The 22,676-nt window shown below is 38.6% G+C and overlaps 1 protein-coding gene across 4 annotated transcripts in view; it reads right to left on the bottom strand.

Annotated features, from left to right (window-relative positions):
- The window catches only part of XPO4 (exportin 4), an 81,831-nt gene that overhangs the window by 38,887 nt on the left and 20,268 nt on the right, over window positions 1–22,676 (bottom strand). For 3 of the 4 annotated variants that reach the window (XM_085063144.1, XM_085063128.1, XM_085063135.1), the window contains exons 2-6: window positions 21,429–21,534; window positions 17,761–17,902; window positions 17,372–17,510; window positions 5,403–5,519; window positions 4,465–4,618 (exon numbers count right to left, since the gene is read on the bottom strand). In XM_085063144.1, coding sequence (XP_084919270.1) covers window positions 4,465–4,618; window positions 5,403–5,519; window positions 17,372–17,510; window positions 17,761–17,902; window positions 21,429–21,534 — 658 coding nt within the window. The remainder of the gene's footprint in view (window positions 1–4,464; window positions 4,619–5,402; window positions 5,520–17,371; window positions 17,511–17,760; window positions 17,903–21,428; window positions 21,535–22,676) is intronic. The other variant, XM_085063153.1, reaches the window with a different exon arrangement.

Here is a 22,676-nt window from a genome sequence, read left to right as displayed (position 1 = left end):
ATCCACAACAGATGCTACCAATCTAGGCTGGACTGAGTTCAAACCTTAAAAGTCTGCAGAGCTATATGGCTCACAGAGCCTCCCAGACAGGTGTCTCACTCTGGCTTGAGGTTTAAAAGACATTTTCAAAACAGAGATATGAAGAGCTTTCTTCCTTTAACTGCGTGGCCAAGGAACACAAAGATGTTCAGATCAGACAAAAGCTTCAGTCAGTTCATACCTCTACCATGGCACCAACAATTCCAATGGAACAATGATGTGTATTAGTAGAACGCAAACCACCAGATTAACATAACTTGCATTTAAATCCCTTATTCTACATTTACTTGAAAATTTGCCAGCTTGCCTCCAAGTAAGTACAGGCACCAAATCCAAAATAAGAACTAAAGCTCAAGTATCTCTTTATTCATGTACTGTAATCCATACATTGAAGAATAAGGGATAAGTACTTCCATGACAGCTCCTAATGACAGATAACAGACACCTTTCTGTAGATGGGAGACAGCTGGACACAATTCTTATGCTCTGTTTAAGAACTTTTGCATTAGAGGACATTCAGCCAAAGTCCATTAGAATATGGCTGCCAGGAACAGAAAAATCCCAAAGTCAAGACCAGAGAAGTATCTCTGGAAGTAAAATGATAGAAATTATATTTACATCCTGACTTCAGAGGATGTGTTAACATCCATGCCAAGGTGCATTAAAGCCCAGCAACATTCAGCTCCTTAACAGGAGACTTTGGATATTCACAATGTACTAAAAGTGAGATTCTTGAAGGAACTTTTGTAAAGGAGAGAGCTGTACCTTTTAGTACTGATCAGCTGCATTTCCTTAATTAGCCAAATCATTAAGAAGGGATGCAGTTAAAACTAGTTCCACTCAAGTTAATAGCATTTAACAACACTGTAACAGCACTGAAAAAAGAAACTGTACAGAAGCCAACAGTGCCACAAGATACTATCTCTGAAGCATCCACAAACACCGGGTAAACTAATATCTCAAGGTGGCAGATAAAAATAACAATAGATGATTGTTGGAAAATGAAATGGGAGAAACTGCAAATGACTGAAGGGAGGCCTCCTAGGTCACTGTGCTATGTCCTTCCTATTGCAGGCACTACATCCCAAGATAATTTAAGAATACTGAGCTCCAATTTGAAATTAGGTTTCAGAGTTTCTTCTTTCATTGCTCCAATGAGGTGGCTATTCCAGAATGCATCTTTCATGGTAGGAATAGACAATGCAGACTTACTACAACTCTTCTGTTACAAATGTCTAAGACTGCATTTAACAATGCAATACTTACCAAATTGTTCTATAACAGCCCAGAACTCTTGAGAAGTGGTATGTTTTGATGTAATTCTCACAACTTGGGGATTTGAATCACATGCCTCTTTGCAATGGCCACCACACAGTTAATGCACATATATGCTACTTCCCTGTTTTGGAGATGCAAGAATCTTGCTAAAGATTACATAAATATCCTGCAGGGAATACTGAGAATCAATACTCTCTTTCCAGGGGACATACCAACTAAAGGGAAAAAGATATATCTGAGAATACAATGGATCATTTTACTCCACGCTTCAAGTATTAAATTTATGCCCATTGCTTCAGCATATGTACTGTCAAGATTTGGAAAGAGGACACCAAAAGGACTCTAACCAATCAATCAACACAGCAATTCTTACATTCTTATGTAATGTGCTATCTATTTAGAAATTACTGCCAAGCTGACTTTCACTGCCCATGAGCCAACGATCAACAGTTACTTTTAAGTAGGTCATCTGAAGGAAAAGAGATTTATGCCACAATACAATCAACATGGCACTGTAAACCCCAATAGCCACTGAATCTTTGGCAGCTAAGACCAACTTTTCTTAAGGATGATTGAAGATGTTCCAGCTTCTGTGAAAACAGGCTGATACATAAAGAAGACCCAAGCTGGTGCTGTAATTCTTACAGCAAAATGAAACATCCAATGGTAGAAAACAAGAAGATGGTATCAGGTGAATCAGAAATTATGAAAATCTTTGAAATGTATCCATTAAGAGCACTTGTGGCTCAGACCAAAGGTCCATCCGATCTCCAGAAATGGCCAGAGCTTGTTTAACAGCTGTAGTATCTAAAGTAGGCCAAGTAGCAAAAAATATGATTAACCTTAAGCAGTAGTATGGCTTGCTTTGCTATTTATAGAACATTTATTTACTAGTATCTAAATCACTTCATATTATATAGATGTATAAAGGAAAGCTAAATTTCCAAGGCTACACATGTTGCATGTATCTATCTAGCTAGCTAGCTCCACCAGTGGAAACCTTAACCCAGGACAAACAGCTCATCAAGAACTACAGCCTTCACTTTCGAATCATACCAAGATCCCAGACACATCTAGAGGTCAGGAGTGATTAAGAGCAGCCCTGCAGAGAAGGACTTAGAGGTGATGGTTGATGAAAAACTCAACGTGAGCCAACAATGAAAGACAACTGCATCCTGGGCTGCACCAAAAAGGTTGAAGGAGGAGATTTCTCCCTCTATTCTGCTCTGGTGAGACCCCACCTGGAGTACTGACTACAGTTCCGGTGTCCCCAGCAAAAGAAGGACATGGAACTGTTGGAGTAAGTCCAGAGAAGGCCATGTAGTTGATAAGAGGATTGAAGCACCTGCCTTATGAAGACAGGCTGAAAAATTTGGGGCTGTTGAGCCTGCAGAAGAGAAGGTTGTGTGAAGACCTGGTAGCAATCTTCCAGTGTCTGAAGGGGGTCTACAGGAAATCTGGAGAGGGAATCTTTGTCAGGAACTGCAGTGGTAAGACAAGGAGTAATGGGCACAAATTGAGACGAAATTCAGGTTTGATATTAGGAAGAAATTCCTCACTGTGAGGGTGGTGAGGCTCTGGAACAGGTTGCCCAGAAAAGCTGTGGATGCCCCAACCCTGGAAGTGCTCAAGACCAGGTTGGATGGGACTCTGAGCAACCTCATCTAGTGGGAGGTGTCTCTGCCCATGGGTGGGGGGTTGGAACTGGATGATCTTTAAGGTCCCTTCCAACCCCTTAACATTCTATGATTCTGTTTTTAGGACTGCATCAGAGGTTTGTGCAGAGCCAGACTAAAATTCAGAGGGAAGCACCACTGCACAATACAAGAGCATTTCCTTTCTATTTCAAATCCTAAATCCACTTTCAAAGACTTTTATAAGGTGCAATAATTTGACTACAGTCTCTGTCTTGCAGGCACACGCGCTAAATTCCTCTCTGAACTCCTGCCAAATCACTTCAGGGACGAATAGATGTGGGATATTTACTTTTAATCCATGGAACCTTTCTTAAAGCAAATATAACTGGCATTCTGCTTTACAGATGTGAACCAAGAAATATCCAGTTTCAAATAAATTTACTTTTGCTGCCTGCTGCATAATGAACAGACTCAAAGAAAACAAAAATACATAGGTATCACCTTCTGACTGTCACACCAGGAAAGCAAATAAAATCCTTCACAGTGGATTTGAGCAGAACATCAAGATTCCCGCAGCATGTATAACTTGGTAGCAACTTCAAAGGTTTTAAGAAAAAAGGCAACAAACCAGTTTAAAAATTTGGCTCTTGGAAAGTTTGCCGAGCTTCTTAAAGGCAGTCTGGCTATTAAAACAGGTACTATAATGATTTACTACACATGCTGTCTAAAACCTCTATTAAATACAGAGTGTTATTGAGTATTTCTACAATATTTGTCTAGCCCATTTTTTGGACTGAACATTTTTATATCTTGTTTTCTTCTCTCCTTCACTAAGACCCTTTCTCTTTCTGATTCCCATTTCCTCCTCTACTTTCCAACTCCACCCTTCTCTGGACTAATGATCAGCAGATACTACAAAAATACAAAAATGGAAGCAATAGCACCTGTGTAAAATGAAGTTGACATTTCTCCTCTCAGCTGCCAAATACTTTTTTCAGACTGAAGAGACTATTTCATGTTCTAGTATATACCATGTTATTTTATGGGGAGTTGGTTGAACATGCATATTCCTACACGACGGGGCACTTGCCTGCCCCTTCCTCTTCTCTGAGGGAGAAAGGTAGGACAGATCAGATCTCTGCATAAAAATTGAACAGGGCTTAGACTCTTCACCATATGGTTCTACACTAAAGCAGCATATTATTCATTTCCTGTTCCCTGCACCAGCCACACAGACTATCAACATCTAACAGGGGGCTGCTCTGTTTGTTTTCTGTTTTATGTAAAATACTTCTAAACTTTAATGAAGACCAACAGCACCTTCTGTATCTAAGCATCTCTTAGCAAGCACGGTGGGGACAAAAAGCACTAATGGAAGAAAACATAAAACAAGGACTAAACATAAAGCTTATAAGTTTCATGTTTTACTCTCCTTGCAAAGACTTTACTCCTCCCTCTGTAGAAATGATCCAAGTCAAGGGAAACAAAAGGCCTGACACCGAAAGGATATAATTTGGAGGAAGGAAGTTCCAGCTTAAGACCTGATTGGCTAGTGCAAGATAACGCTGAAACACTGAAGACATCTGAGCATTGAGGTTTTCACGTCTGCTGAATTCCTGAAGTACCTCTACTGTAAGCATGAAGATCTGCCGCAGATCGTCCTCCTATAGTCAGGATGAACACAATACATTCAGTATCTCAGTCATTAATGAAATGTTGGTCAACAAGAAATACTTTTCCAAAGAGAAAAAAAATTTCCAGTTTCACACTATTTTTCATTAAATACAGAAAATACTCTGAAATTGTCAGTGAGAACACCCCCTTTTATGAAAATTAATTGATTATGTTTGCAAAGACTATGAAAAAGATCCTCACATAAATTCTAGTTGTTAAAAGATAAAAAACCAATATGTTTTTAACAAGTGGTGGAGAAAAGAGTTGGTCTTTGGCATGAAAAAAAGTTGGTAAGTTGTTCCACAACAGTCAGTTTAAAGCAATGCCTTCACAAAAACATTTCTGACTGGCCAAACAATACATCTGAGACAACCAGACTACACCATCTGCAATAATATTTTTAAATACATACATAGCTCTCCTTGGCTTTAAACCAAAGCTATATTTAAGACTATCATTGTTCCACAGAGTATTCGTTTTGTTTGCTATTGGTAGCCAAGGAATTAAAGAGTTCAACCGCATAATGTTCTGTGTAGCTCTGCATTCATAAAATGGGCACAAAGGGGTTGCACCTTTTTGATACAAGTTTTTAAAAAGTACATTATCAATTTTCCTGAAGTAGCCAATATCTGCATTACTTGCAGTACTTGGACTATTAAATGCTTTTAGGCACACAGTGTACCTGACCGTGCCTGGCACAACAAAGTACTTCTGCTTCTCAATGTTTAAATTTTAGAAAGAGAGGTAGCATAGATCAATACAGAACTAGTTTACCTGAAATATACGTTTACAGTTACCATGGAACTCCATGCTTAGTCCAATGTTGCTGGTTTTACTTGAACTTGAGAACTCGCTCAACAACGCCGTTAGAATGGAACAGGCCAAAGTTTGCTATAAAAAAAGTAAGGGGGAATAATATAACTAAAAGATGTCCAAATAATGCAATAGCACCTACAGTGTCCTTCATATTTCTATTAGCATTGGAATACAACTATTACTTCAGTTCCTTCTGACACAAACTAGAACAAGTCAAACTTTCAAGAAAATAGATCCTTGGATGAACCATCCCTGGAATCATCAGATCTCCATCCTTAAAAACAAATTATAGTATTTGAACAATATAAAAGCTGGCATCTGTGTGATCATCGCTACAAATGGAAACCAACTTACTGCAAACCATTTCCCAGCCTTGCCACTTACTTTCTCTCCCTGTGCACAGGCTATTACAGGTATTAGTTTCAGGAGAGATTCTCTTTCCACTTATTTTTATTGATCTAATAGATCAGGTCACTCTGAAGTTTGTTTGGGCCCTTCTTTGCATTTGCTACACTTACCATGTTGGTATTTGATCATTATTAACTTTATAGCACCAAAAGTGATACAAGTTTGTCAAAAACAACACCTGCAATGCACTGTCTACTGCATCTTTTCCCCCTCTCCCCATAAAAAAATTTAGGAGAGGAGTCCACAGAAAGCTTTGATGCTTGAAAGGTCTTGGATACTTCCCTCCAAAGCACCACATACACAAGCCTCAGAAATAACCTTTAAAACTACCCTATGAAAATTATGTCTCTGAAGTGATACAAAAATTGGTGAGAAAAAGGCACGTTAATTTTAAAGACACAGATTCATGAAGACTGAAGGTTTAAGTATCTTCTTAATTCTCAAAATTTAAGATAAGGTAAATTAAGTACTTATATAAAACACAACTTAAAAGCAACTTTCTGTATGAAACTCACGGCTCCAGCCTTTGTTGCTGTTTTTTGAAATATAAAAAAGCTTTTTTTCCTTATGCCAAAGTCCAGAAACCATCATCACCAGTTTTAATATCTTTTAACTGATCCTTGCACACAAAGAGGAGTACGTATTGCACAGTGGAGATGCAAGTAGTACTTCAGACTTGTGCCGTACACTGCTGTAACAAGCACAATAGAAAGCGCATACTGGTGAAATGAAAAGACTTTTTGTTAAAGAGATGTTCTTTACAAAAAGCTCCAAAATTACTGGCTATCCTCCCAGACTGTTTGGAGCCAAGGTGCCAGGGATGGACAGAGGGATAGGAATTGTTAAAGGGTCATGCATGCCAGCAAGTGTCCAGGGGTTAAACAGAAATATGCACACTACCTCTGAACACCCGAAAGATTAAAGTGGAGATGATACTATTTATGCAAGCTCATACAACAGCTGAGACCAGTGCCATCCACCCACCAACTGCAACATCTTTGTTCAGAAATGCCTCTGAAGTCAGTACCTTGACCCCCCCAGACAACTAGTTATCTTAGTCAGGATACACTAAATTAACATTCTTACTTGCTAAATAAGTTCCAGACAGATCAAACATAGTGGCTTTGTGATAATATACAGGTTTTCTCTTCCACTATGCAATAAAGCTGTATAAGTACAGCAGACCAGCATATTGCTGATCAGTTGCTAAGTAAACGCTTTCCCATTTTAAAGAAATTATTTATTTCAAGCAGACTATTTCTCATTTACAGTCAGCAGTCAAACAACACATATGACTAAAGAAACATTTAGCCAGTGAAACCAGCATCACTTTAACTACTCCAGTAAAAGTGCAACTTTGTCATTTCTATATTAGAAGTATTCCTAAACAGCTCAAACATTTCAGCATTTTATTTCTAAATTTCTGTGCAAGGTATTCACACAATAAATATTTTTTTATTTAGAGGAAATACAGATTAGATCTAATATTTAAAAACAAAAATCAGTATAGATTAGTACTGAGTTTAAAATCCAACATCAAAAGTTCCACATGAAAAGCATTAACATGGGTGTAAAAAAAACAAACACCAAACAACTAAAATACACCCTCAAGTTTAACTTTAGAACAATACTTCAGATAAGAATACATGTTTTTAAAGAAATAATGCAAAGATGTCTCACAAGACTAAGTAGTTTAAAATACACGTTTTTATTTGATGTTCAAATTACTGATTCACGCACATTTTTCAGCTCAAAGCAGCCACAATGTAAGGACATCACTAGCTGCAATTACAAAACTGCACACTTTGGTGCTCTGTAACATACCCTGATTATCAAGTAGTACCAGTGGCTCCAATAGTACAAAAACCAGACTAAAACTAAATTGCTTCTGCTTTATTATGCTAAGATCTTGACACCAAACCACCATCAAGACTACCACAGGACAAGCAGGGCAGCAATGCAGACTACCCACCATTTGCAGTTAGTTGCCAATTATTGGAAAATAAATCACCAAGTTCAAAAGGGCAGGAGCAACAGAAAGAAAAGCTTGTTCCCACTGTGATTACAAATACTTAATATTAATGCAATAGTTCCTTCTTTTTCTCCAGTTTGTTTATATGTATATGTAATTTATGCTTTCTCCTTGGAGGGTAATGTGTTACTGCATGGTAAAAGCGTGTTCAAGATTTTTTGTGTGCTTTTCTCCTGATTTCAAGGAAAAATTCAAAAGGAAGGTTCAATTTTATGACTGATGGTAAAGACATCTCTTTGAAGGTGTAAAGAGCAATGAGTACAGGTAGGCTGACTGAATCTGCTGAGAGCCCAATAAAGCAACTTGGGCAGCGACCTGTCCCCCTGATTTCAATGAGAGCTAATTCAGATAGCAGGTACTGATGTCTCAGACCTTTGAGCATGACAGGAGAAGAATGATGTTATTAGATTTATGCACCTTATTCCCTCCAGCAGGCTAGCTCACAGCAAATAACAGGGCACAGTGCATCCCTCTGCTCTACTCCTTCCTACTGAATTCGCAGCATCCCATCAACTTCCTTAGCTTGGTATTGCAATACCTGAGGTGCAAATCCTGCCCTATTCCCTCACCATCCCAAGGGCATCACATGCAATATTTGCACATCCATACACTTCTGTTGCCATCTGCACCTGTGCTTACCCCTTGCATCCACAAGGAATTGTATGCACTCCCATATAACAGGGTCACCAGAGTAGAAGACCAAAATGAAGATATTGGCCAGTAATTTAAAATTTACTGCAACAACAGGCTGAGGTGAGATGGCTCAAGACTGGTTTCCTAGAAGGCAGGTGCCAGTCCCCCTGAGTTTAGCTTTCAGACAAGAGCAGAGGAACAGATCAAGACTGTAACCTGTCCTTGCAACACCAAGGATTTGCACAGAGCTATGCTAAACCACCATTGCTTCCCAAAACTGCCATGAGGCTATAGGAATTTATACAGACTGTTGTGCATAGCAATGAGATGGCCATTTTCATGAGTACTGACAAATTATTTGCTTAAAAGAATATTTGCCCTGCCATCTATTAAACTTTCCTGAATACACAGTAATACGTCAGAAATTCCGGCATAAAGCTCAAATAAACATTACTAAAAATAAAATCCGATTTTCATAAAGAAATTTCACTGAAGGTTAGCTACCAATATTTTGAATTACATTTTTTTAATATACAGGTATATTTGGTGTGAAGACACTAAGTACCTCAACACAAATACTATCAGAAAAAAGATTTCAAAAATCTGAAAACCAACATAATTTCAGAGAAACCAACACTTATGTGCTCTGTAACTAAAATTTTTTCCTCTTACACATAAGAAAATCGAATGCACTATATATATAATGCACCATATACAGGGCAGAGGTTTTTTGGTTTTGTTTTGGTTTTTTTTGTTGTTTGATTTTGGCATGGCTTTATTTCTTTGGTTACTTGTTTTGAGGTGGGGATTTTTTGGTTCTTTTTTTAAGTTTTTGCCACACCACTGAAGAGATTAACAATCCAAGTTAGCAATACCACGCTGTAATAAGTAGAAAATGCACGTGACTCTGGGCATCATATTAAAAGCCAGATCTGAATGTCTATTGTGCAGAAATGCCATTAACTTCATACCAGTAAGAGTACACCTCTGAACCTAGTTTGACTCACTCGCTAGCAATTTCACTACTTCTGCCACAAGTACATACCCAAACAATAAGCCTATCTAACAAAATAAAATCCTTCTCTTGTTGAGAGAGCAGGTTGCCTCTGAGAATAGCTTGGCACTCACCCCAGTTAGCTTTATTACCAGGAATAAACTTTATGAAAGATCGCTATACATAAAATAGACTCTCAGCTGCTCAAACAGAAGATCAATGGGACTTGTGATAAGAGATTAACTTGGCAATCAGACACCCAGTAGTAACAATCGTTTTAGTGGTTTTCTTTTTACATTACTTTAATAAAACACAGACACTAGAGAAAGATCATGTGCCATTTTAACAGTAAACAACATTTTTATATAATTCATAAAACTCAGATGCAAAAGATAAATGCAACTTATTCCTCCAAATGGAATGTCCCCTATAAAAGAAGTTAAAGCCATAATGTTTGAAGGGATTTCACACTTGTGCCTGGGCTGCCCATGGAATAAATGAAGTGCTTCATTTGAGGGTAGTTAGGTTACAAAGCATCTGAAAGGAAGAAGAGCTCAAATGCAGCCTAGGAAAAAATGGACATGTGGTACACCAGCTCTGCAGCAACAAAGCCAACAGACAAAGCAGAATGAACTCCAATACCAAAACTGTTTCCTCATTTTGAATTCAGAGCTAGGTTGTCAGAGGTTTGATTAAAGAATTTGTTTTACTACAAAACCTAAACTATCATGCAGTGCCTTCTGCAAGTATCATTTATACCTAACGAAAAAGCAGTAAGCATATTTAAAAGGATGTAGGTCTTGCCTGAATAGAGCAAATCATAACATCTGCCCTGTTACCTTAGATCACTGCCAGCCTGAATATGCATTTAGTGGACTTTTTGTCTCCACATGTATAATGTAAACTCTGTTACCGAAACTAAAGGGAAGCCATGTGAAGATTTAATAACATCCCTAAACTATCTAAGTTTTACTTGCACAAGAGCAGGAAGAATCAAAGAGTAAATGTATCAGAAGCAGAATTTGCTGTGCTGCTCCTAGGTGATAAAATTCTGTTATGAGAATGTGTCAACAGCAGTTTTACCAAATAAGTTGTTTAAAGCAAGGCTTTCTTTATAAAGGCAGTAATACACTTCTTCTTTAACTTCCTTGAATAAGCCCACATGTATTTGCTAACATTTTCAGAGTATCTAAATCTCCAGAATGTAAGCTGCAACTCCAAACTGAAAGGTTAACAGGATGGCCAGAAGGCCAAAAGAAATATCTTTATGTACACTGAATAACCAGGCCAGTCCAACTTTTCAACTCGGGAGTATTGCAAGGTAGGTGGGGGACCCAGGAGCAGAAGTAGTGCTTCTCAACCAAAAAAAACCAGAACATATTCTGAAGAAATGTAAGCAAGCACCAGGAAGAACCCACTGGTTTTTATGTTTGCTCCTTCCCAAATGAGCCAACTGGTGGAAAAAAGCTGTAGAGCAGAGACAGGATGATAGGAATAGGACCCACAGCTGCAGTTCTGTGCTTTCAGCAGTAAGGGACTGGCTGGGCAGTGCACTCCTTTCCTCTCATTCCCTCTCTGCCATTGTGCAAAGACAGATGAGCAGTGCCAGGTTAAACAGAGCTACAGCAGAACAACAGGCGAGACCTTGCCTCCCTTCCTTGAAAGGAACCAGCCAAACCAAGGGAAACCCTCAGGGATAAGCTGAGAAGGAAAATCAATTCCCCTTTGAATCACCAGGGGCCAGAGAATGATGATCTTGTGGCATGTGAAGCATGCAGGCTCTGGACAAAGAGAGAAGGGAAGTAGCAGCCTCTGCTAATAACGGAACAGGTCCAGGCAGAGTTTGCTGGAGCATAGGGTGCAAAACATGCTTTTCTTTTTTTCTCTGGCGACAAAGTTGTGATGCAGAAATAAGGAGGAGAGGAAAAAAAAGTAACCTCATAAAAGAAGTTGAAGGCCTGAAAACCATTAATAAAGGTAACATATTCTTCTCCAAATTCTTGTCTGAACAGCACCAGTTGGATCTTCACTCCTACCCTAGTGGGATGAACAAATACAGGACTTTAATAAAACTCAAAATAATGAGCAGTAAGACTAGCCATGCAGCTTGCCATCAGCAGCACCCAGCTTTAAATACACTCCATCCTGACAAGTGCTCTCTGGTGGGCAGGTGTCCTCCCTCCCCCCACTTTTCCCAGTACTCATTCCTGGTCTTTCCTGCCTGCCTCTGCCTGCCATACCACCAGCTATGTCAAATGAGCTGCATTACACGGCTGTGCTCTGCAGCAGATCTGCCCAAAGGGAAAAAATGAGAAGCTGTGAGGGAGAAATGGCTGTTCTTAAGCAAACTGACACAAAGATCTACTACCTAACTAAACACATTTATTCTGAAGGACAGTACGTTTGAGAGGAAGAATGATTAAACCCCAAGCAGCTAAGGTCAACAAGCGCCTTGAAGAGGCTTTTCCCCTCAAACCTGTTTATTTGTGTGTCACCATTGTAATAAAAGAAATACATGGTGTAACACATGGAAACACATAATTTCCTCTTTCCCAGAGGGTCTGTGAGGTCACCGGTGAGGAACTCCACTGGTGCACATCTCATGAGATGGCAAAATTGAGGAAAGAAAGGGTTTGGCATGCCATACATAGAACAGGGGATGCACATCTCAACACTTGGAACACATCTCCTCACTTCCCAGCCTCACTTCCCTGCCCTGTCTTTGAAACAGTGGCTCTAGTGTAAATAATACTGGGGAGTTATCAATTTCTAGTAGTTATTAAGCAGCTAAGCTGGAAACTTGCTGTACTGCATCTCTAGTAGAGCCAGCTCTCTTTAAACAGAAATGTCTGAAAACTGCAAAAGACCCTAGTTAATTCAACTACTAAAAAAACACTTATGTTTTAAAGTTCTCTTACATTTCTATTACTGAATTTTAACCTCACATGTGGAGTAGTTTCTGGATTCCTAAAATTCCCAAGCCAATCTTTAGCACACTAACTTAGGCCTTTATAGAGCACTTATCAGCTTAAATATCCCGGTTCACTCTCCGTTTTTTATACTCAACATGTCTCAAGGGCAATGAGATTCATAGAACAATGAAACAATTTTATTAGACCAGAAGATCCAGCTGGGGGGATAATACATACGTTTTTGTCAAAACAAGGAAGTCAGGAGAGCCTCTCCAACTCCTACCCTACCACATGAAACAGTAACAGCTAGATAGGTTTCCAGAAATAAAATTCCCTTTAAAGAACAGAAACAAGAACTGTAAATGCTAAATAAATATAACTAGTTATCCAGGCAGCCATTATAATGGGTAGATTAACCTCAATGAAAATGAATGCCTAGAGTTTTGCTTATTAATATTTCCCACTGCTCACATGAAATCCATTTGCAGCACATCCCTCAGAAGCTTTGGGTAACCTGAAGCAGCCAGATCTTCTCTCTAGCCCAACGAGGAACATCGGGAAACAGAGCAACAGATTTACAAATTTTTCAAGAGAAGGAACTGTTAGGATTCCAGAGCTCTTCCAGTGAGTCTTGACAAATCTTCTTCCATATACAAAGAAAAAAAATGAAGTAGGCTTTAGATATGGAGTTTTATATTAAAAGACATTCTACTGTATGCACTGTAGATCTTAAAGAACACAGCTTCTGTTGTTTCCTAGTCCCATGTCAGGTCTATAGCCACTGGACCCCTCTGTATCTGCCTACACACATTCTGGAAGAAACTGAAGTGTGACTCATATCTAAAGTCCAGTTTTAAACAAAATCTATCTGATTGCGTTCACATGCAGACCAGATCCTCCTCCAGGGAGTCAGTCACTTAGCTGCCAGGACTCCTGTCCTTCTGGCAGGGATGAAGGACAAATGAAATCCCTCAGCTATGCAAAAGCAGAATATTCTAACACAAAAAGAAAAGGCCAGGAAATTGAAGGCATTTATAGTTGAGAAGAACTTGGCCCACAATATGTTCCACGATCTTGAAATCAGTGACAGAAAACATGTACGTAGCATTTTAAGATTGGCCTATGATACTGTGTCTTCTGCCAGAAGTTCTGCCCCCCAGAGATGAAGATTTTGAAAAGAGATCCTGAAATTGCTATTGGAGGGAGATTACAGACTCTCCTTCATGAGCAGAGGAATGGCTTGTATCAATAATACAGAAGGAGCCAGGAAAAACAAAACCAAGAACTCCAAAGCTAATCCTTGTCCTCCTAGAGGACCACTACCTAAATTTAGTTATAAATAAACAGGCAGCCAGACTAGAAGTTTGCTTTCCCTTCTCAGACAAAGGTTTCTTCTGTGAGATGCATAAAAGACCAAATGGCAGAGAGCCAAGTGCAGAAGCCAACACCCCAGGTTCTAAACCTGGCTCTAACCATGCATCCTTCCCATCCCTGCAGTATTACTTCTCCTTAGTGTCCTGTTATTTCCTTAACATGTACACTGTGTTCCATTATTAAAAGATTACTCAATACCAAAGCCATCGTTTTCATCTCATGGCCATTTTATTCCTCTCATCTCAATTTCACTCCTTATCTTCCTTCCAATCTCCTTTTTATTTTTTCATTCTCAACAGCTCATCCATCAGTCTTGCTCACATGTCAGTTTGCTGCTACATACCTACAAGCTCCAGCCTCAAAATACATCTCTAAAGATATTTTTAACCAATACCTTCAACTCAAGAAGTTGAGGTTAATATTAAGCACATCAAGTTCCTGCAAAAGGACACACACAACAGACACGACCATCTACATTCACTGCCCTCCTTATTACCCCTACTATCATGACTTGATCCTGACAAGGTATTACTGAAAAGTCCTAAAGATTTCAAGGAGCAGGACTGTCTAATGATCACAAATCTAGAGCAGATGTCTGACAGAAACTGGGTGGAGGGTTGCAGGGAATGGAAAAGTACCTACTTTATTCTTGTAAGGTAAAGATGGATCAAGAAGCTTCACAGTCAACAGGGAGGAAAAAGTAAGCAGAAAAGAGACAAGAAGCAGACAAAGAGAATGCTCTGATTTTTTAAAATGGACTTTCAATTACAAACTGCTGTAGAAAGCCATTATCTCAGAATACTCTGAGCTGGAAGGGACCCACAAGGATTGAGTCCAACTTTTAAGTGAATGGCCCATACAGGGATTGAACCCACAACCTTGGCATTATTAACACCATGCTCTGACCAATTAGCAGCAGCCAAGAACTGCTAATAGCTCTTGTTTGAGAGCTTTGAACATTTTTAAATATGAAGTGACCTGCTGCTGACTTCATGTGTAGTGAACTGCAGGCAGGAGGATACAAATGGGTGGGCAGGTCAGAGCAGAAGGCTGGGTAGGATACAGAAAGTGACCAAGAGCCTGGAGAAAGAATTAGGAGTCACAAAGGTATGACAGACTTCTGCAACTTGAATGTACAAGAAGGCAAGAGTATGTATCACACCACGGGAAAGACATGTCAAAAAAGTGGAATGATTCCTTCCACAGGGAAGCACAGAGGACTGGAAAACATCTGCTGATCTCTTTCCATACCTACATCTTAGCCTCTCCCCTGATTTGGATAGTATTTACAAATAACTAATATAAACCCATCTCCAGAAACACCTGTGACAGTGCATGGCACTGTCCCAATGGCACATCTCAGATCTTGAATGCAGTACCACTCCCTTGAATGCAGTACCAGGATGTGAGCTTCACATCATATCCTGAAGGACCCTTAGCTGACACTCCCCATGGCAGCAAGGCAACTGCACCACATGGCCCCACAGACATGGTTGAATGTTACTGGGACACTAGTAAAGAAACAAAACCACACAGCCGTATTTGAAAAGATAAGTAAAAAAATAATTCATTCTATGAAAGGTTGTATGAAATAATTCAAAGTTGTAATGCATTTATGCAGGAGGCATGCCCTGACCCCCTTCAGAATGCAATTTTGGCAGGTACTGCACTAAACCACCATTTGATTACTACTTATTATTGCACGTGCCAGTCCTGGGTGCCAGTAGCAAAGTCTCTCTTGCAGCAAAGTCTCTGAAGCTTAGAAGAACATTTTCACGAATGAGAACTGGTTTACAATATAAACCCTTATATATACATGGGAGCATGTGCTTATAACCAGTTTGCCCAAGACTAACAACCATATACTTCTCTGTGCCAAACAGAAAAGATGTTCCAGCAGCACCATGTGTCTTCTTTTTTGCTAGCAAGTTTCATTAGCACACCAGAATAGAAAACATCATTATACATCCTAGACATTTTCAATACCATTCTTAAAACTTGAGCACAAATCTTTTGGAAAAATTATGGAGAAATTCATACTTATGAAGAGAGGGAAATAAAATAAAGGGAAAATGAAATAAAGGGAAATGAAAAACTGAGCTCAACTTGGCAGTGAGCTGAACTTGGAGAAGAGTATCCCTTCCCCCAGGCAGAGCTCCTCTGCAACATGCTCTGCTGCGCAGCATGCCCAGGATGATATGCTTGGAGCAGGCAGTCTTTGCTTGCTCTATGTTGTGGTCAGGGCAGTGTGTCTGTGGACAGGCATTCACAGAATACAACTGCAGAAGCTGAGCTGTGCATGACTTACTTCAAAGTCCACATTTCTATTTACTCCACTTTTGTATCTTTATTCAAAGATCCTGTAAACTACATGAGCATACACAGTGTCGTGCATAAAACTTGAACACCTCAGTTGCAACTCCATTTTAATAACCAGAGTATGTTTCCTGGAAAAAAGTATTAACTCAGTTCTTCTCAACAAATACCCATTTCTAGCCAAATTATAGAGAATCAAAAGGCTAAAACGGTTTCCTTAAGGTAAATAACTGTGAAATTTAGGTTTACAAGAGTAAATGAAATTTCCATACCCTGGAGAGATATTACTTGTTGCTCAGAGGTGACACACTATTTTTAGGACCATGACATGAGCTGGATTACTTCTAGTACACTTTGATTGAATTTTCAGAGTTAAACATTTGCCACACATCTAGCACAACTGCTGCTCTAAATGCTCAGCAGTGTTATAAGCCAGCTCCCTCAAGGTTTTTGTTTGAGAAAAGCTTCAGTTAAAGTTTCAGCATGGAATCTATATACTCTTTGATTTTCATTTGGTAGGAGAAAAATCACCTCTCTTTAATCTCTAGTTACATGCCTCTATTATGACCTATTCTAAACTTATCTGCTGGCATAGCAAGCGGAATTTCACTAAATGCATAGATAGATATTGGACACCTTGTTTCCACTTTGAGCTCAGTATCGAAGGTAACACTTACCCCTAGTAGTATGACATTAAATCAAGAATAAGTTTTGTATTTCCATTCCATGTTTTACTTCCTCACACCCCTTTGTCTCCACCTACTCATCTCCCAGAGAGCAGCAGAGCCCTATGCCTCCTGCTTGCAGTCCATTTCGACAGCTGAGCCACAACAGAGTGCAGCACTGCACAGATGGAAGGGGAACAGAGCGTGCAAAAAACCTCCCAGCTTACGGAAAATCCATTTCAGAGCTTGCTATTTGATTAAAGAAACCCAGAGGAAAAAAGAAAACAAACAAATAAAAAAACCCACATCAAAAAACCCAGAACAAACCACCACAATTACGGCACTTATAGCAGCTATTCAGAAAATGCAAAAAAACATTCCCTAAAAATATGGTCTCATTGTATACCAAAGAACTACACATGCTATGTCTAGTCCCAAAACATAAAAAAATCTCCAACTTAGCAAATTATTTAATAGCTATCAACTTAATTACCAATTGGATAAGTGAAGTATAAAATATTTTATAGCCACTAAGTATATAAAATAAGCTGCTGACAGGTTGCTTAGCTTTTGAAGAGAAACAAAGTACTTACCACGGTGGGGTTACCGCTGCTGATCAGTTGGCTGACTTCATGAAAAATGCTTTTGCAGTCGATTGATTTGTCTAATGATCCCCGTTTCACTATCACTGCTACTGCTAATAAAATCTGCTCCCGAACGTACTTTTGAAGGCTGTAAACAATATTGCACAAATATATTTGCAGATAATTCTGGACATCGATGCTCAAAAAAATTTTAAGCACATTTATTTTTCAAATATTTTGTGTGAATCCATAAGGGAAAGCTGACAGAAGTTAACTGCTAAGAATAGAAGACAAATTATTCTTAAAATGATCTTGCACTGCTACCCAGGGAAACAAAAATGATAACCCAGACTTTAGGCAGAACCCTACATGTTCAGAGGTACGTTTTCTATACTTACTTAGGCCTTTGTAAGACATAGGTTAAAAGGAATGTTCGCAGTGACTCAATGCTAGCTTTTTCCAAGAGAATCCACTCTCTTACAACTGCTTCCATTATCGCTGTAGCAGCTTGAAAAAGGACATAGTCCACTTTACTAGTTTCTGTGGGGAGAAACAAAGGCAACTTGAGTATTAGAAGACACGTATTCAGCTTGACAGTGTTTATAGCAAAAAAAAAGGCATTTACTATCATTTATTATTAAATAAAATATTGTTGCTATGAAAACAGACAAACAATTTACAACTCAAAAGTGGGATAAATAATCAATAACCCAATGATCAAATTGTCCAATATTATTCAAGTCAATCACCCAGGAGAAAAGTTGTCTGGGTGAGGAGGCTGGTTCAAAGAACAGGAATAAGAATGCTAACACAACTGGGGAATAAAATAAATAAGACGACAGATTAAGTTCCAATACATTAATCAATAAAAGTGATTAATCTTACAGGCATGTCAAAAATGGAAACTTCTGTGCTCGCCTTTGAAACCAGCAGTGCATAAAAGTACATGTATTTTATGGGTAATAAAGAGAAGCAAATCCACTTAAAGGTAGCACTTGTGTTTAATTATCCAAGCAAAAATTTTACACTGTGGTATATTTTAAACATTCTACATCATGTTCAAGCTTCCATATTTATTTTGAGTTAATCAAAATATAATTTCTGACCACAGTGTAGGAACCATTTGCCATTATTATCTGAATACTGGATTACTGTGTATACAGATGCATTAAGGAATGCATAAAGATATGTTATGGAGAAAGGTGACAGCTTGGGTGACTACAAAGTACAATTTAAAGAGAAATGTCAGAATATTAATATAATTTCTATCATGACAGAAAGCTACAGAGACATTTCTGTTGTTGCTCCTTTGCTTTTAAAAATTTTATCTTGGAAATAGCAGGTAGTATCTCAGAAGCCAGTTTCAAGACATTCTGAGCTCAGAGGAAAACATAGACAGAACTTTCAGAAAGGATGCAGCCACAAGGTGGCAAAAGCATAAAATATGAAATGATGAAATAAAATTCCCAAACAAAAAGCAGAGCTTGAGCTATAGTGGGTCATCTGCCAGGATTAGAAAAACTGGGTTTGTTTGAAAAAAACCTCAATCATGAGATGAAGGGCTTTAAATTACTACAAAACAAACTTTCTTCCCCCAGTTACATACACACAAATCTATAATATAAATTTCCTTTATATGCAAGTTCTATATCCAAAATAGCAGCTAATTCGCGAAAATATTTTAAAGTAACTTAATCAGGCTCTAAATCTAAACCCACACAAGTAAACATGCTTAAATCAAAATAAACCACCTTTAAATCTACTTAGCTTAATTTGGAAAACTAAGTAACCACTTAAGTAAAAGATTAATGTGTATGTCTAACACATATAAAAACAAATTGAATTTTTCCTGCATGGGAATTTTAATTCCAGCACTTGTTACCTTGGGTCTTCAGCTTTTCTAACTGTACAAAGCTCACACAAAAAAAAAAAAAGAAAAAGAGAATGTAATTTGAAAAGGATGGAGTTTCCCCTTCGCACCAAGTCCTGCAGTCGCACAACTGCGATCGCTGACAGCATAGCACTGCAGCCCACAGCATAAGCCTGTAATTAGCCAGAGCACCATGATCCTCCACAGCAACTCACTAAAGAAAGGAAGGACAAGTTTTGCCAATGCACTGAACAGCTATAAGCTTACAGCAGAACGTAGAGCCTCGTGCTTCCCGGGTTCAACTCCAGTTTTCTAAAGAACGACACAGTAGTGGCTGTTCCCTTTTTCCATATGCTCATCTTTTCCATTATTCTCCTTCTATCATTCACACACTCTTCTTTCCACAAATTACATCAAAATCCTTGTTATCTTTCTCTACTTCCATTCCAGTCCCTGTCTTGACCATTTTTTTCTGTTTTTTTTAAAGCCATCTGCTTGGTCCTCTGGCTCCAGCCCATCCTTACCTTCAGTAAGGATGCACACATACCTTCAGTACACTTCAACTCTTATTACTCATCAAAAGCAGCTTGTTTCCCTTCCCTGGTTCCTGTTTTCACAATGCCTCTCCTTCCTCAACTCCCAAATCTTAACTACCTGTTCTTCCTGTACAGGTACTTAATGAGGATGCACAAAGTTTTGAAAAAGTCTGTAAGTTCCAGGCCTCAGCATCATAACTGCCTACATTTCCAGGAAAAACCTTACACATGTGGAAGCATGCTGGCTTCTCAATGGCAGTAGCACATGAACAGTTAGAGGATGTAATATTTCTAGACATCCAAAAAGTATTAAAATCAGCATCATATTCCTTCCAACCAGCCATATTTAATATTTCATGAAATTTCATTATTTATTTCTGATTGATGATAAATGTATCACTTAGATCCAAACGGTCTGCAAATTAATTTACTTAAGTATGTTTTCACCTAACTTATTTTCTCAAAAAGTCAATGCTTCTTGAAAACAAGAAGCATCAATTTTGCTGACCCATCAAGCAAAAAGTGTGACTGCACTCTTCCAAACCAGAAGGAGTACTACTATAATATACTAAACCCCAAATTCGTTTGTAGAGAAAAATTTTGGTCGGGGAGTGGGTGTAGAAAGGAAACATCTCCTGGTTTGTGTATCACAGTATAACAAAGGAGTAGGTCTGCAATACTGACATCACAGTATTCACGAATTGTAAGTCTCTAATCCAGTAAATTTAGAAATAACTTAAAATACTGCAGAATGAATTCAGTATAAAAATAATATTTTAAATATAATTCTAGTATTCCTCTGTTCATTCTGGCAAATTCTTTAAAATTAAAGTTTCCTTTTGTGGTTTTGGCATGTGTTCTTTTGTGCAAACTTTGAGGTTTCCCTCATCAGGTCTCAGAGTCAGCTTTCACTGAAACTCCCCCTCACCTGTCCCCAACACTCACATCTGGTCAGTACCATGGTGCTGAGCAGCAATCTTTCATCATTACTGCTCCTGTAATTTTCAGATTTAGCTGCCAAACTCTATTAAGTCTCTATAGCACCTGTAAAAACATTTATTTTTAAAAACTTGCTACACAACCACGTTTATAGCATTTCCATTAAAACCAAAGAAATTTCTGATGAAGGGTGGTATCTACCTCTTTCCTTTCTCCACAGGTATAATCACAGAATTTCAAATCAATTCTGCTTCTACCAGGTGGACAGAAACTTTTCTAGCTTTTTCCTCTTTTTAGCAAAACAGCTGGGCTCTCAACAGCAACAAAGTTGTTAAACTGGAAATAAACTCATTTCAGCACCAATGCAAAATCTGGTAGAAGTGTATAAAATTGCATCGTTGCTTGATAATGGGAAGCATAAAGCCAACCAACCACACTACTGGCAACTGCACAAGCTGCACAGATTAGACAGTATTACAATAATCATGTTGCAGAGGAAATCTATCAAATCAGTTTAGGAACTTAGCTACATGACATTACACCTTACAGCTTTGAAACTGATAGAAATAAAACAAAAAAGGATAGTAATAGACTTCACCCTCTATCAAAAAGTACCCCTCATCAAAATCAAAACTGATATTCATAGTCCCAGCAGCAAAAGAACAGCACAGTTCCAGTTATAAAAGAATGTACACGCCTAACTTAATTTATTGAAACTTACCCAAAATATGTTTGCAAACAGCAAATGGTGATTTTGATTTTCTAAACGATAAGAATATGTGCTCAGCATGTTGGCGTTGTTCATTATTGACCATGGAAGGTGGTGCCTGAAAGAAAAAAAAAGTTATTTAAGCACTGATCAAAAATACAGTAAGAGCAATGTCATGAATTTATAAATGTTTGCCTTGTTAAACATCAAAACCAAGTATCTCTTGGCAAAACTGCTTGCTCTCAGGCATAGCTTCTTATATACCACTGTGTATTTACATCACATGCACATAGGTGTGACTATCAAGATATCAGGCAGAGAGTGAACAATTTAAGTATAGTTTCCTAATGATGTTTCTGAAGAAACTTAAAAGTCAGATGTAAATTCCAACCAATCCTCTTTTTACTCAAATCAAAAAAACCACTGCACATCACTAAATGCTGCTACTCACACTCACAGTCCTGGAAGCAAAGCACTATTTTTTCCTTAGTTCTACATTTGTTTTAAAATACTTAATTGTATAATAAATTCAAGTGATTTAAAAATTACTACAGATGCATTCTAAAATAAAGTATTACCAGTTACATACTACCCTCTAGTGTTTAAACCCCGTTACATCCTGGGCACCTCGGCTGCTCAGGTAACACCTGCTGCTCTCCTGTTGAAAGCCAGCTCCATGGCAGTTTCTACCAGAAAATCAGCTAGAGGTAAAGCATGAAACTATGTAATAACCTGGAGCCCTGTGAGGTGCCTATGGAGCACAGAGGAGAGCACCCTGCACTGCAGCCTCTCCTCATGGAGCAACCCCAACATCCCCCGCTGCCCTACATGAAAAAACAACCATGCAGAAAGTAGCAGCAGCATACAGCACCATGCTGCTCTTCACTTCTGCCACGAGTATTCTCTGATTTCTGCTATTGGGATTTATCTGAATGAGCACACAGCACAAGATATTCTTGCAGGGGATTGATACCACAAACAGGGTAAGCAGAACTGATGCACCTTTGAGAAAGGAATGTGCACATATGTAGAAAGATCACATCCAAACTGCACAGCAAGATCAAGGTGACAGCATAAGTTATTGAACTTCAGCTGAACTTCCAAACTCCACATTCCAGCCCTGTCCCTAGCAGTCTGAGGAGAACACAGGTGCCACCTCTCTTTCAGTTATGATTTATATCCACTGCTTTGGGAATATAAGTACCAAGACCTTAGCATAAAGACCAAGGTTTTTAACCTAAGTGAAATATTTTCCAGTAA

Source organism: Lichenostomus cassidix, chromosome 1 (genome assembly GCF_008360975.1).
Source record: "Lichenostomus cassidix isolate B80296 chromosome 1, HeHo_3.0, whole genome shotgun sequence".
Classification (NCBI taxonomy): domain Eukaryota; kingdom Metazoa; phylum Chordata; class Aves; order Passeriformes; family Meliphagidae; genus Lichenostomus; species Lichenostomus cassidix.
The sequence above is the reverse complement of the archived record's forward strand: the minus strand, read 5'-3'. Positions and strand labels throughout refer to the sequence as shown.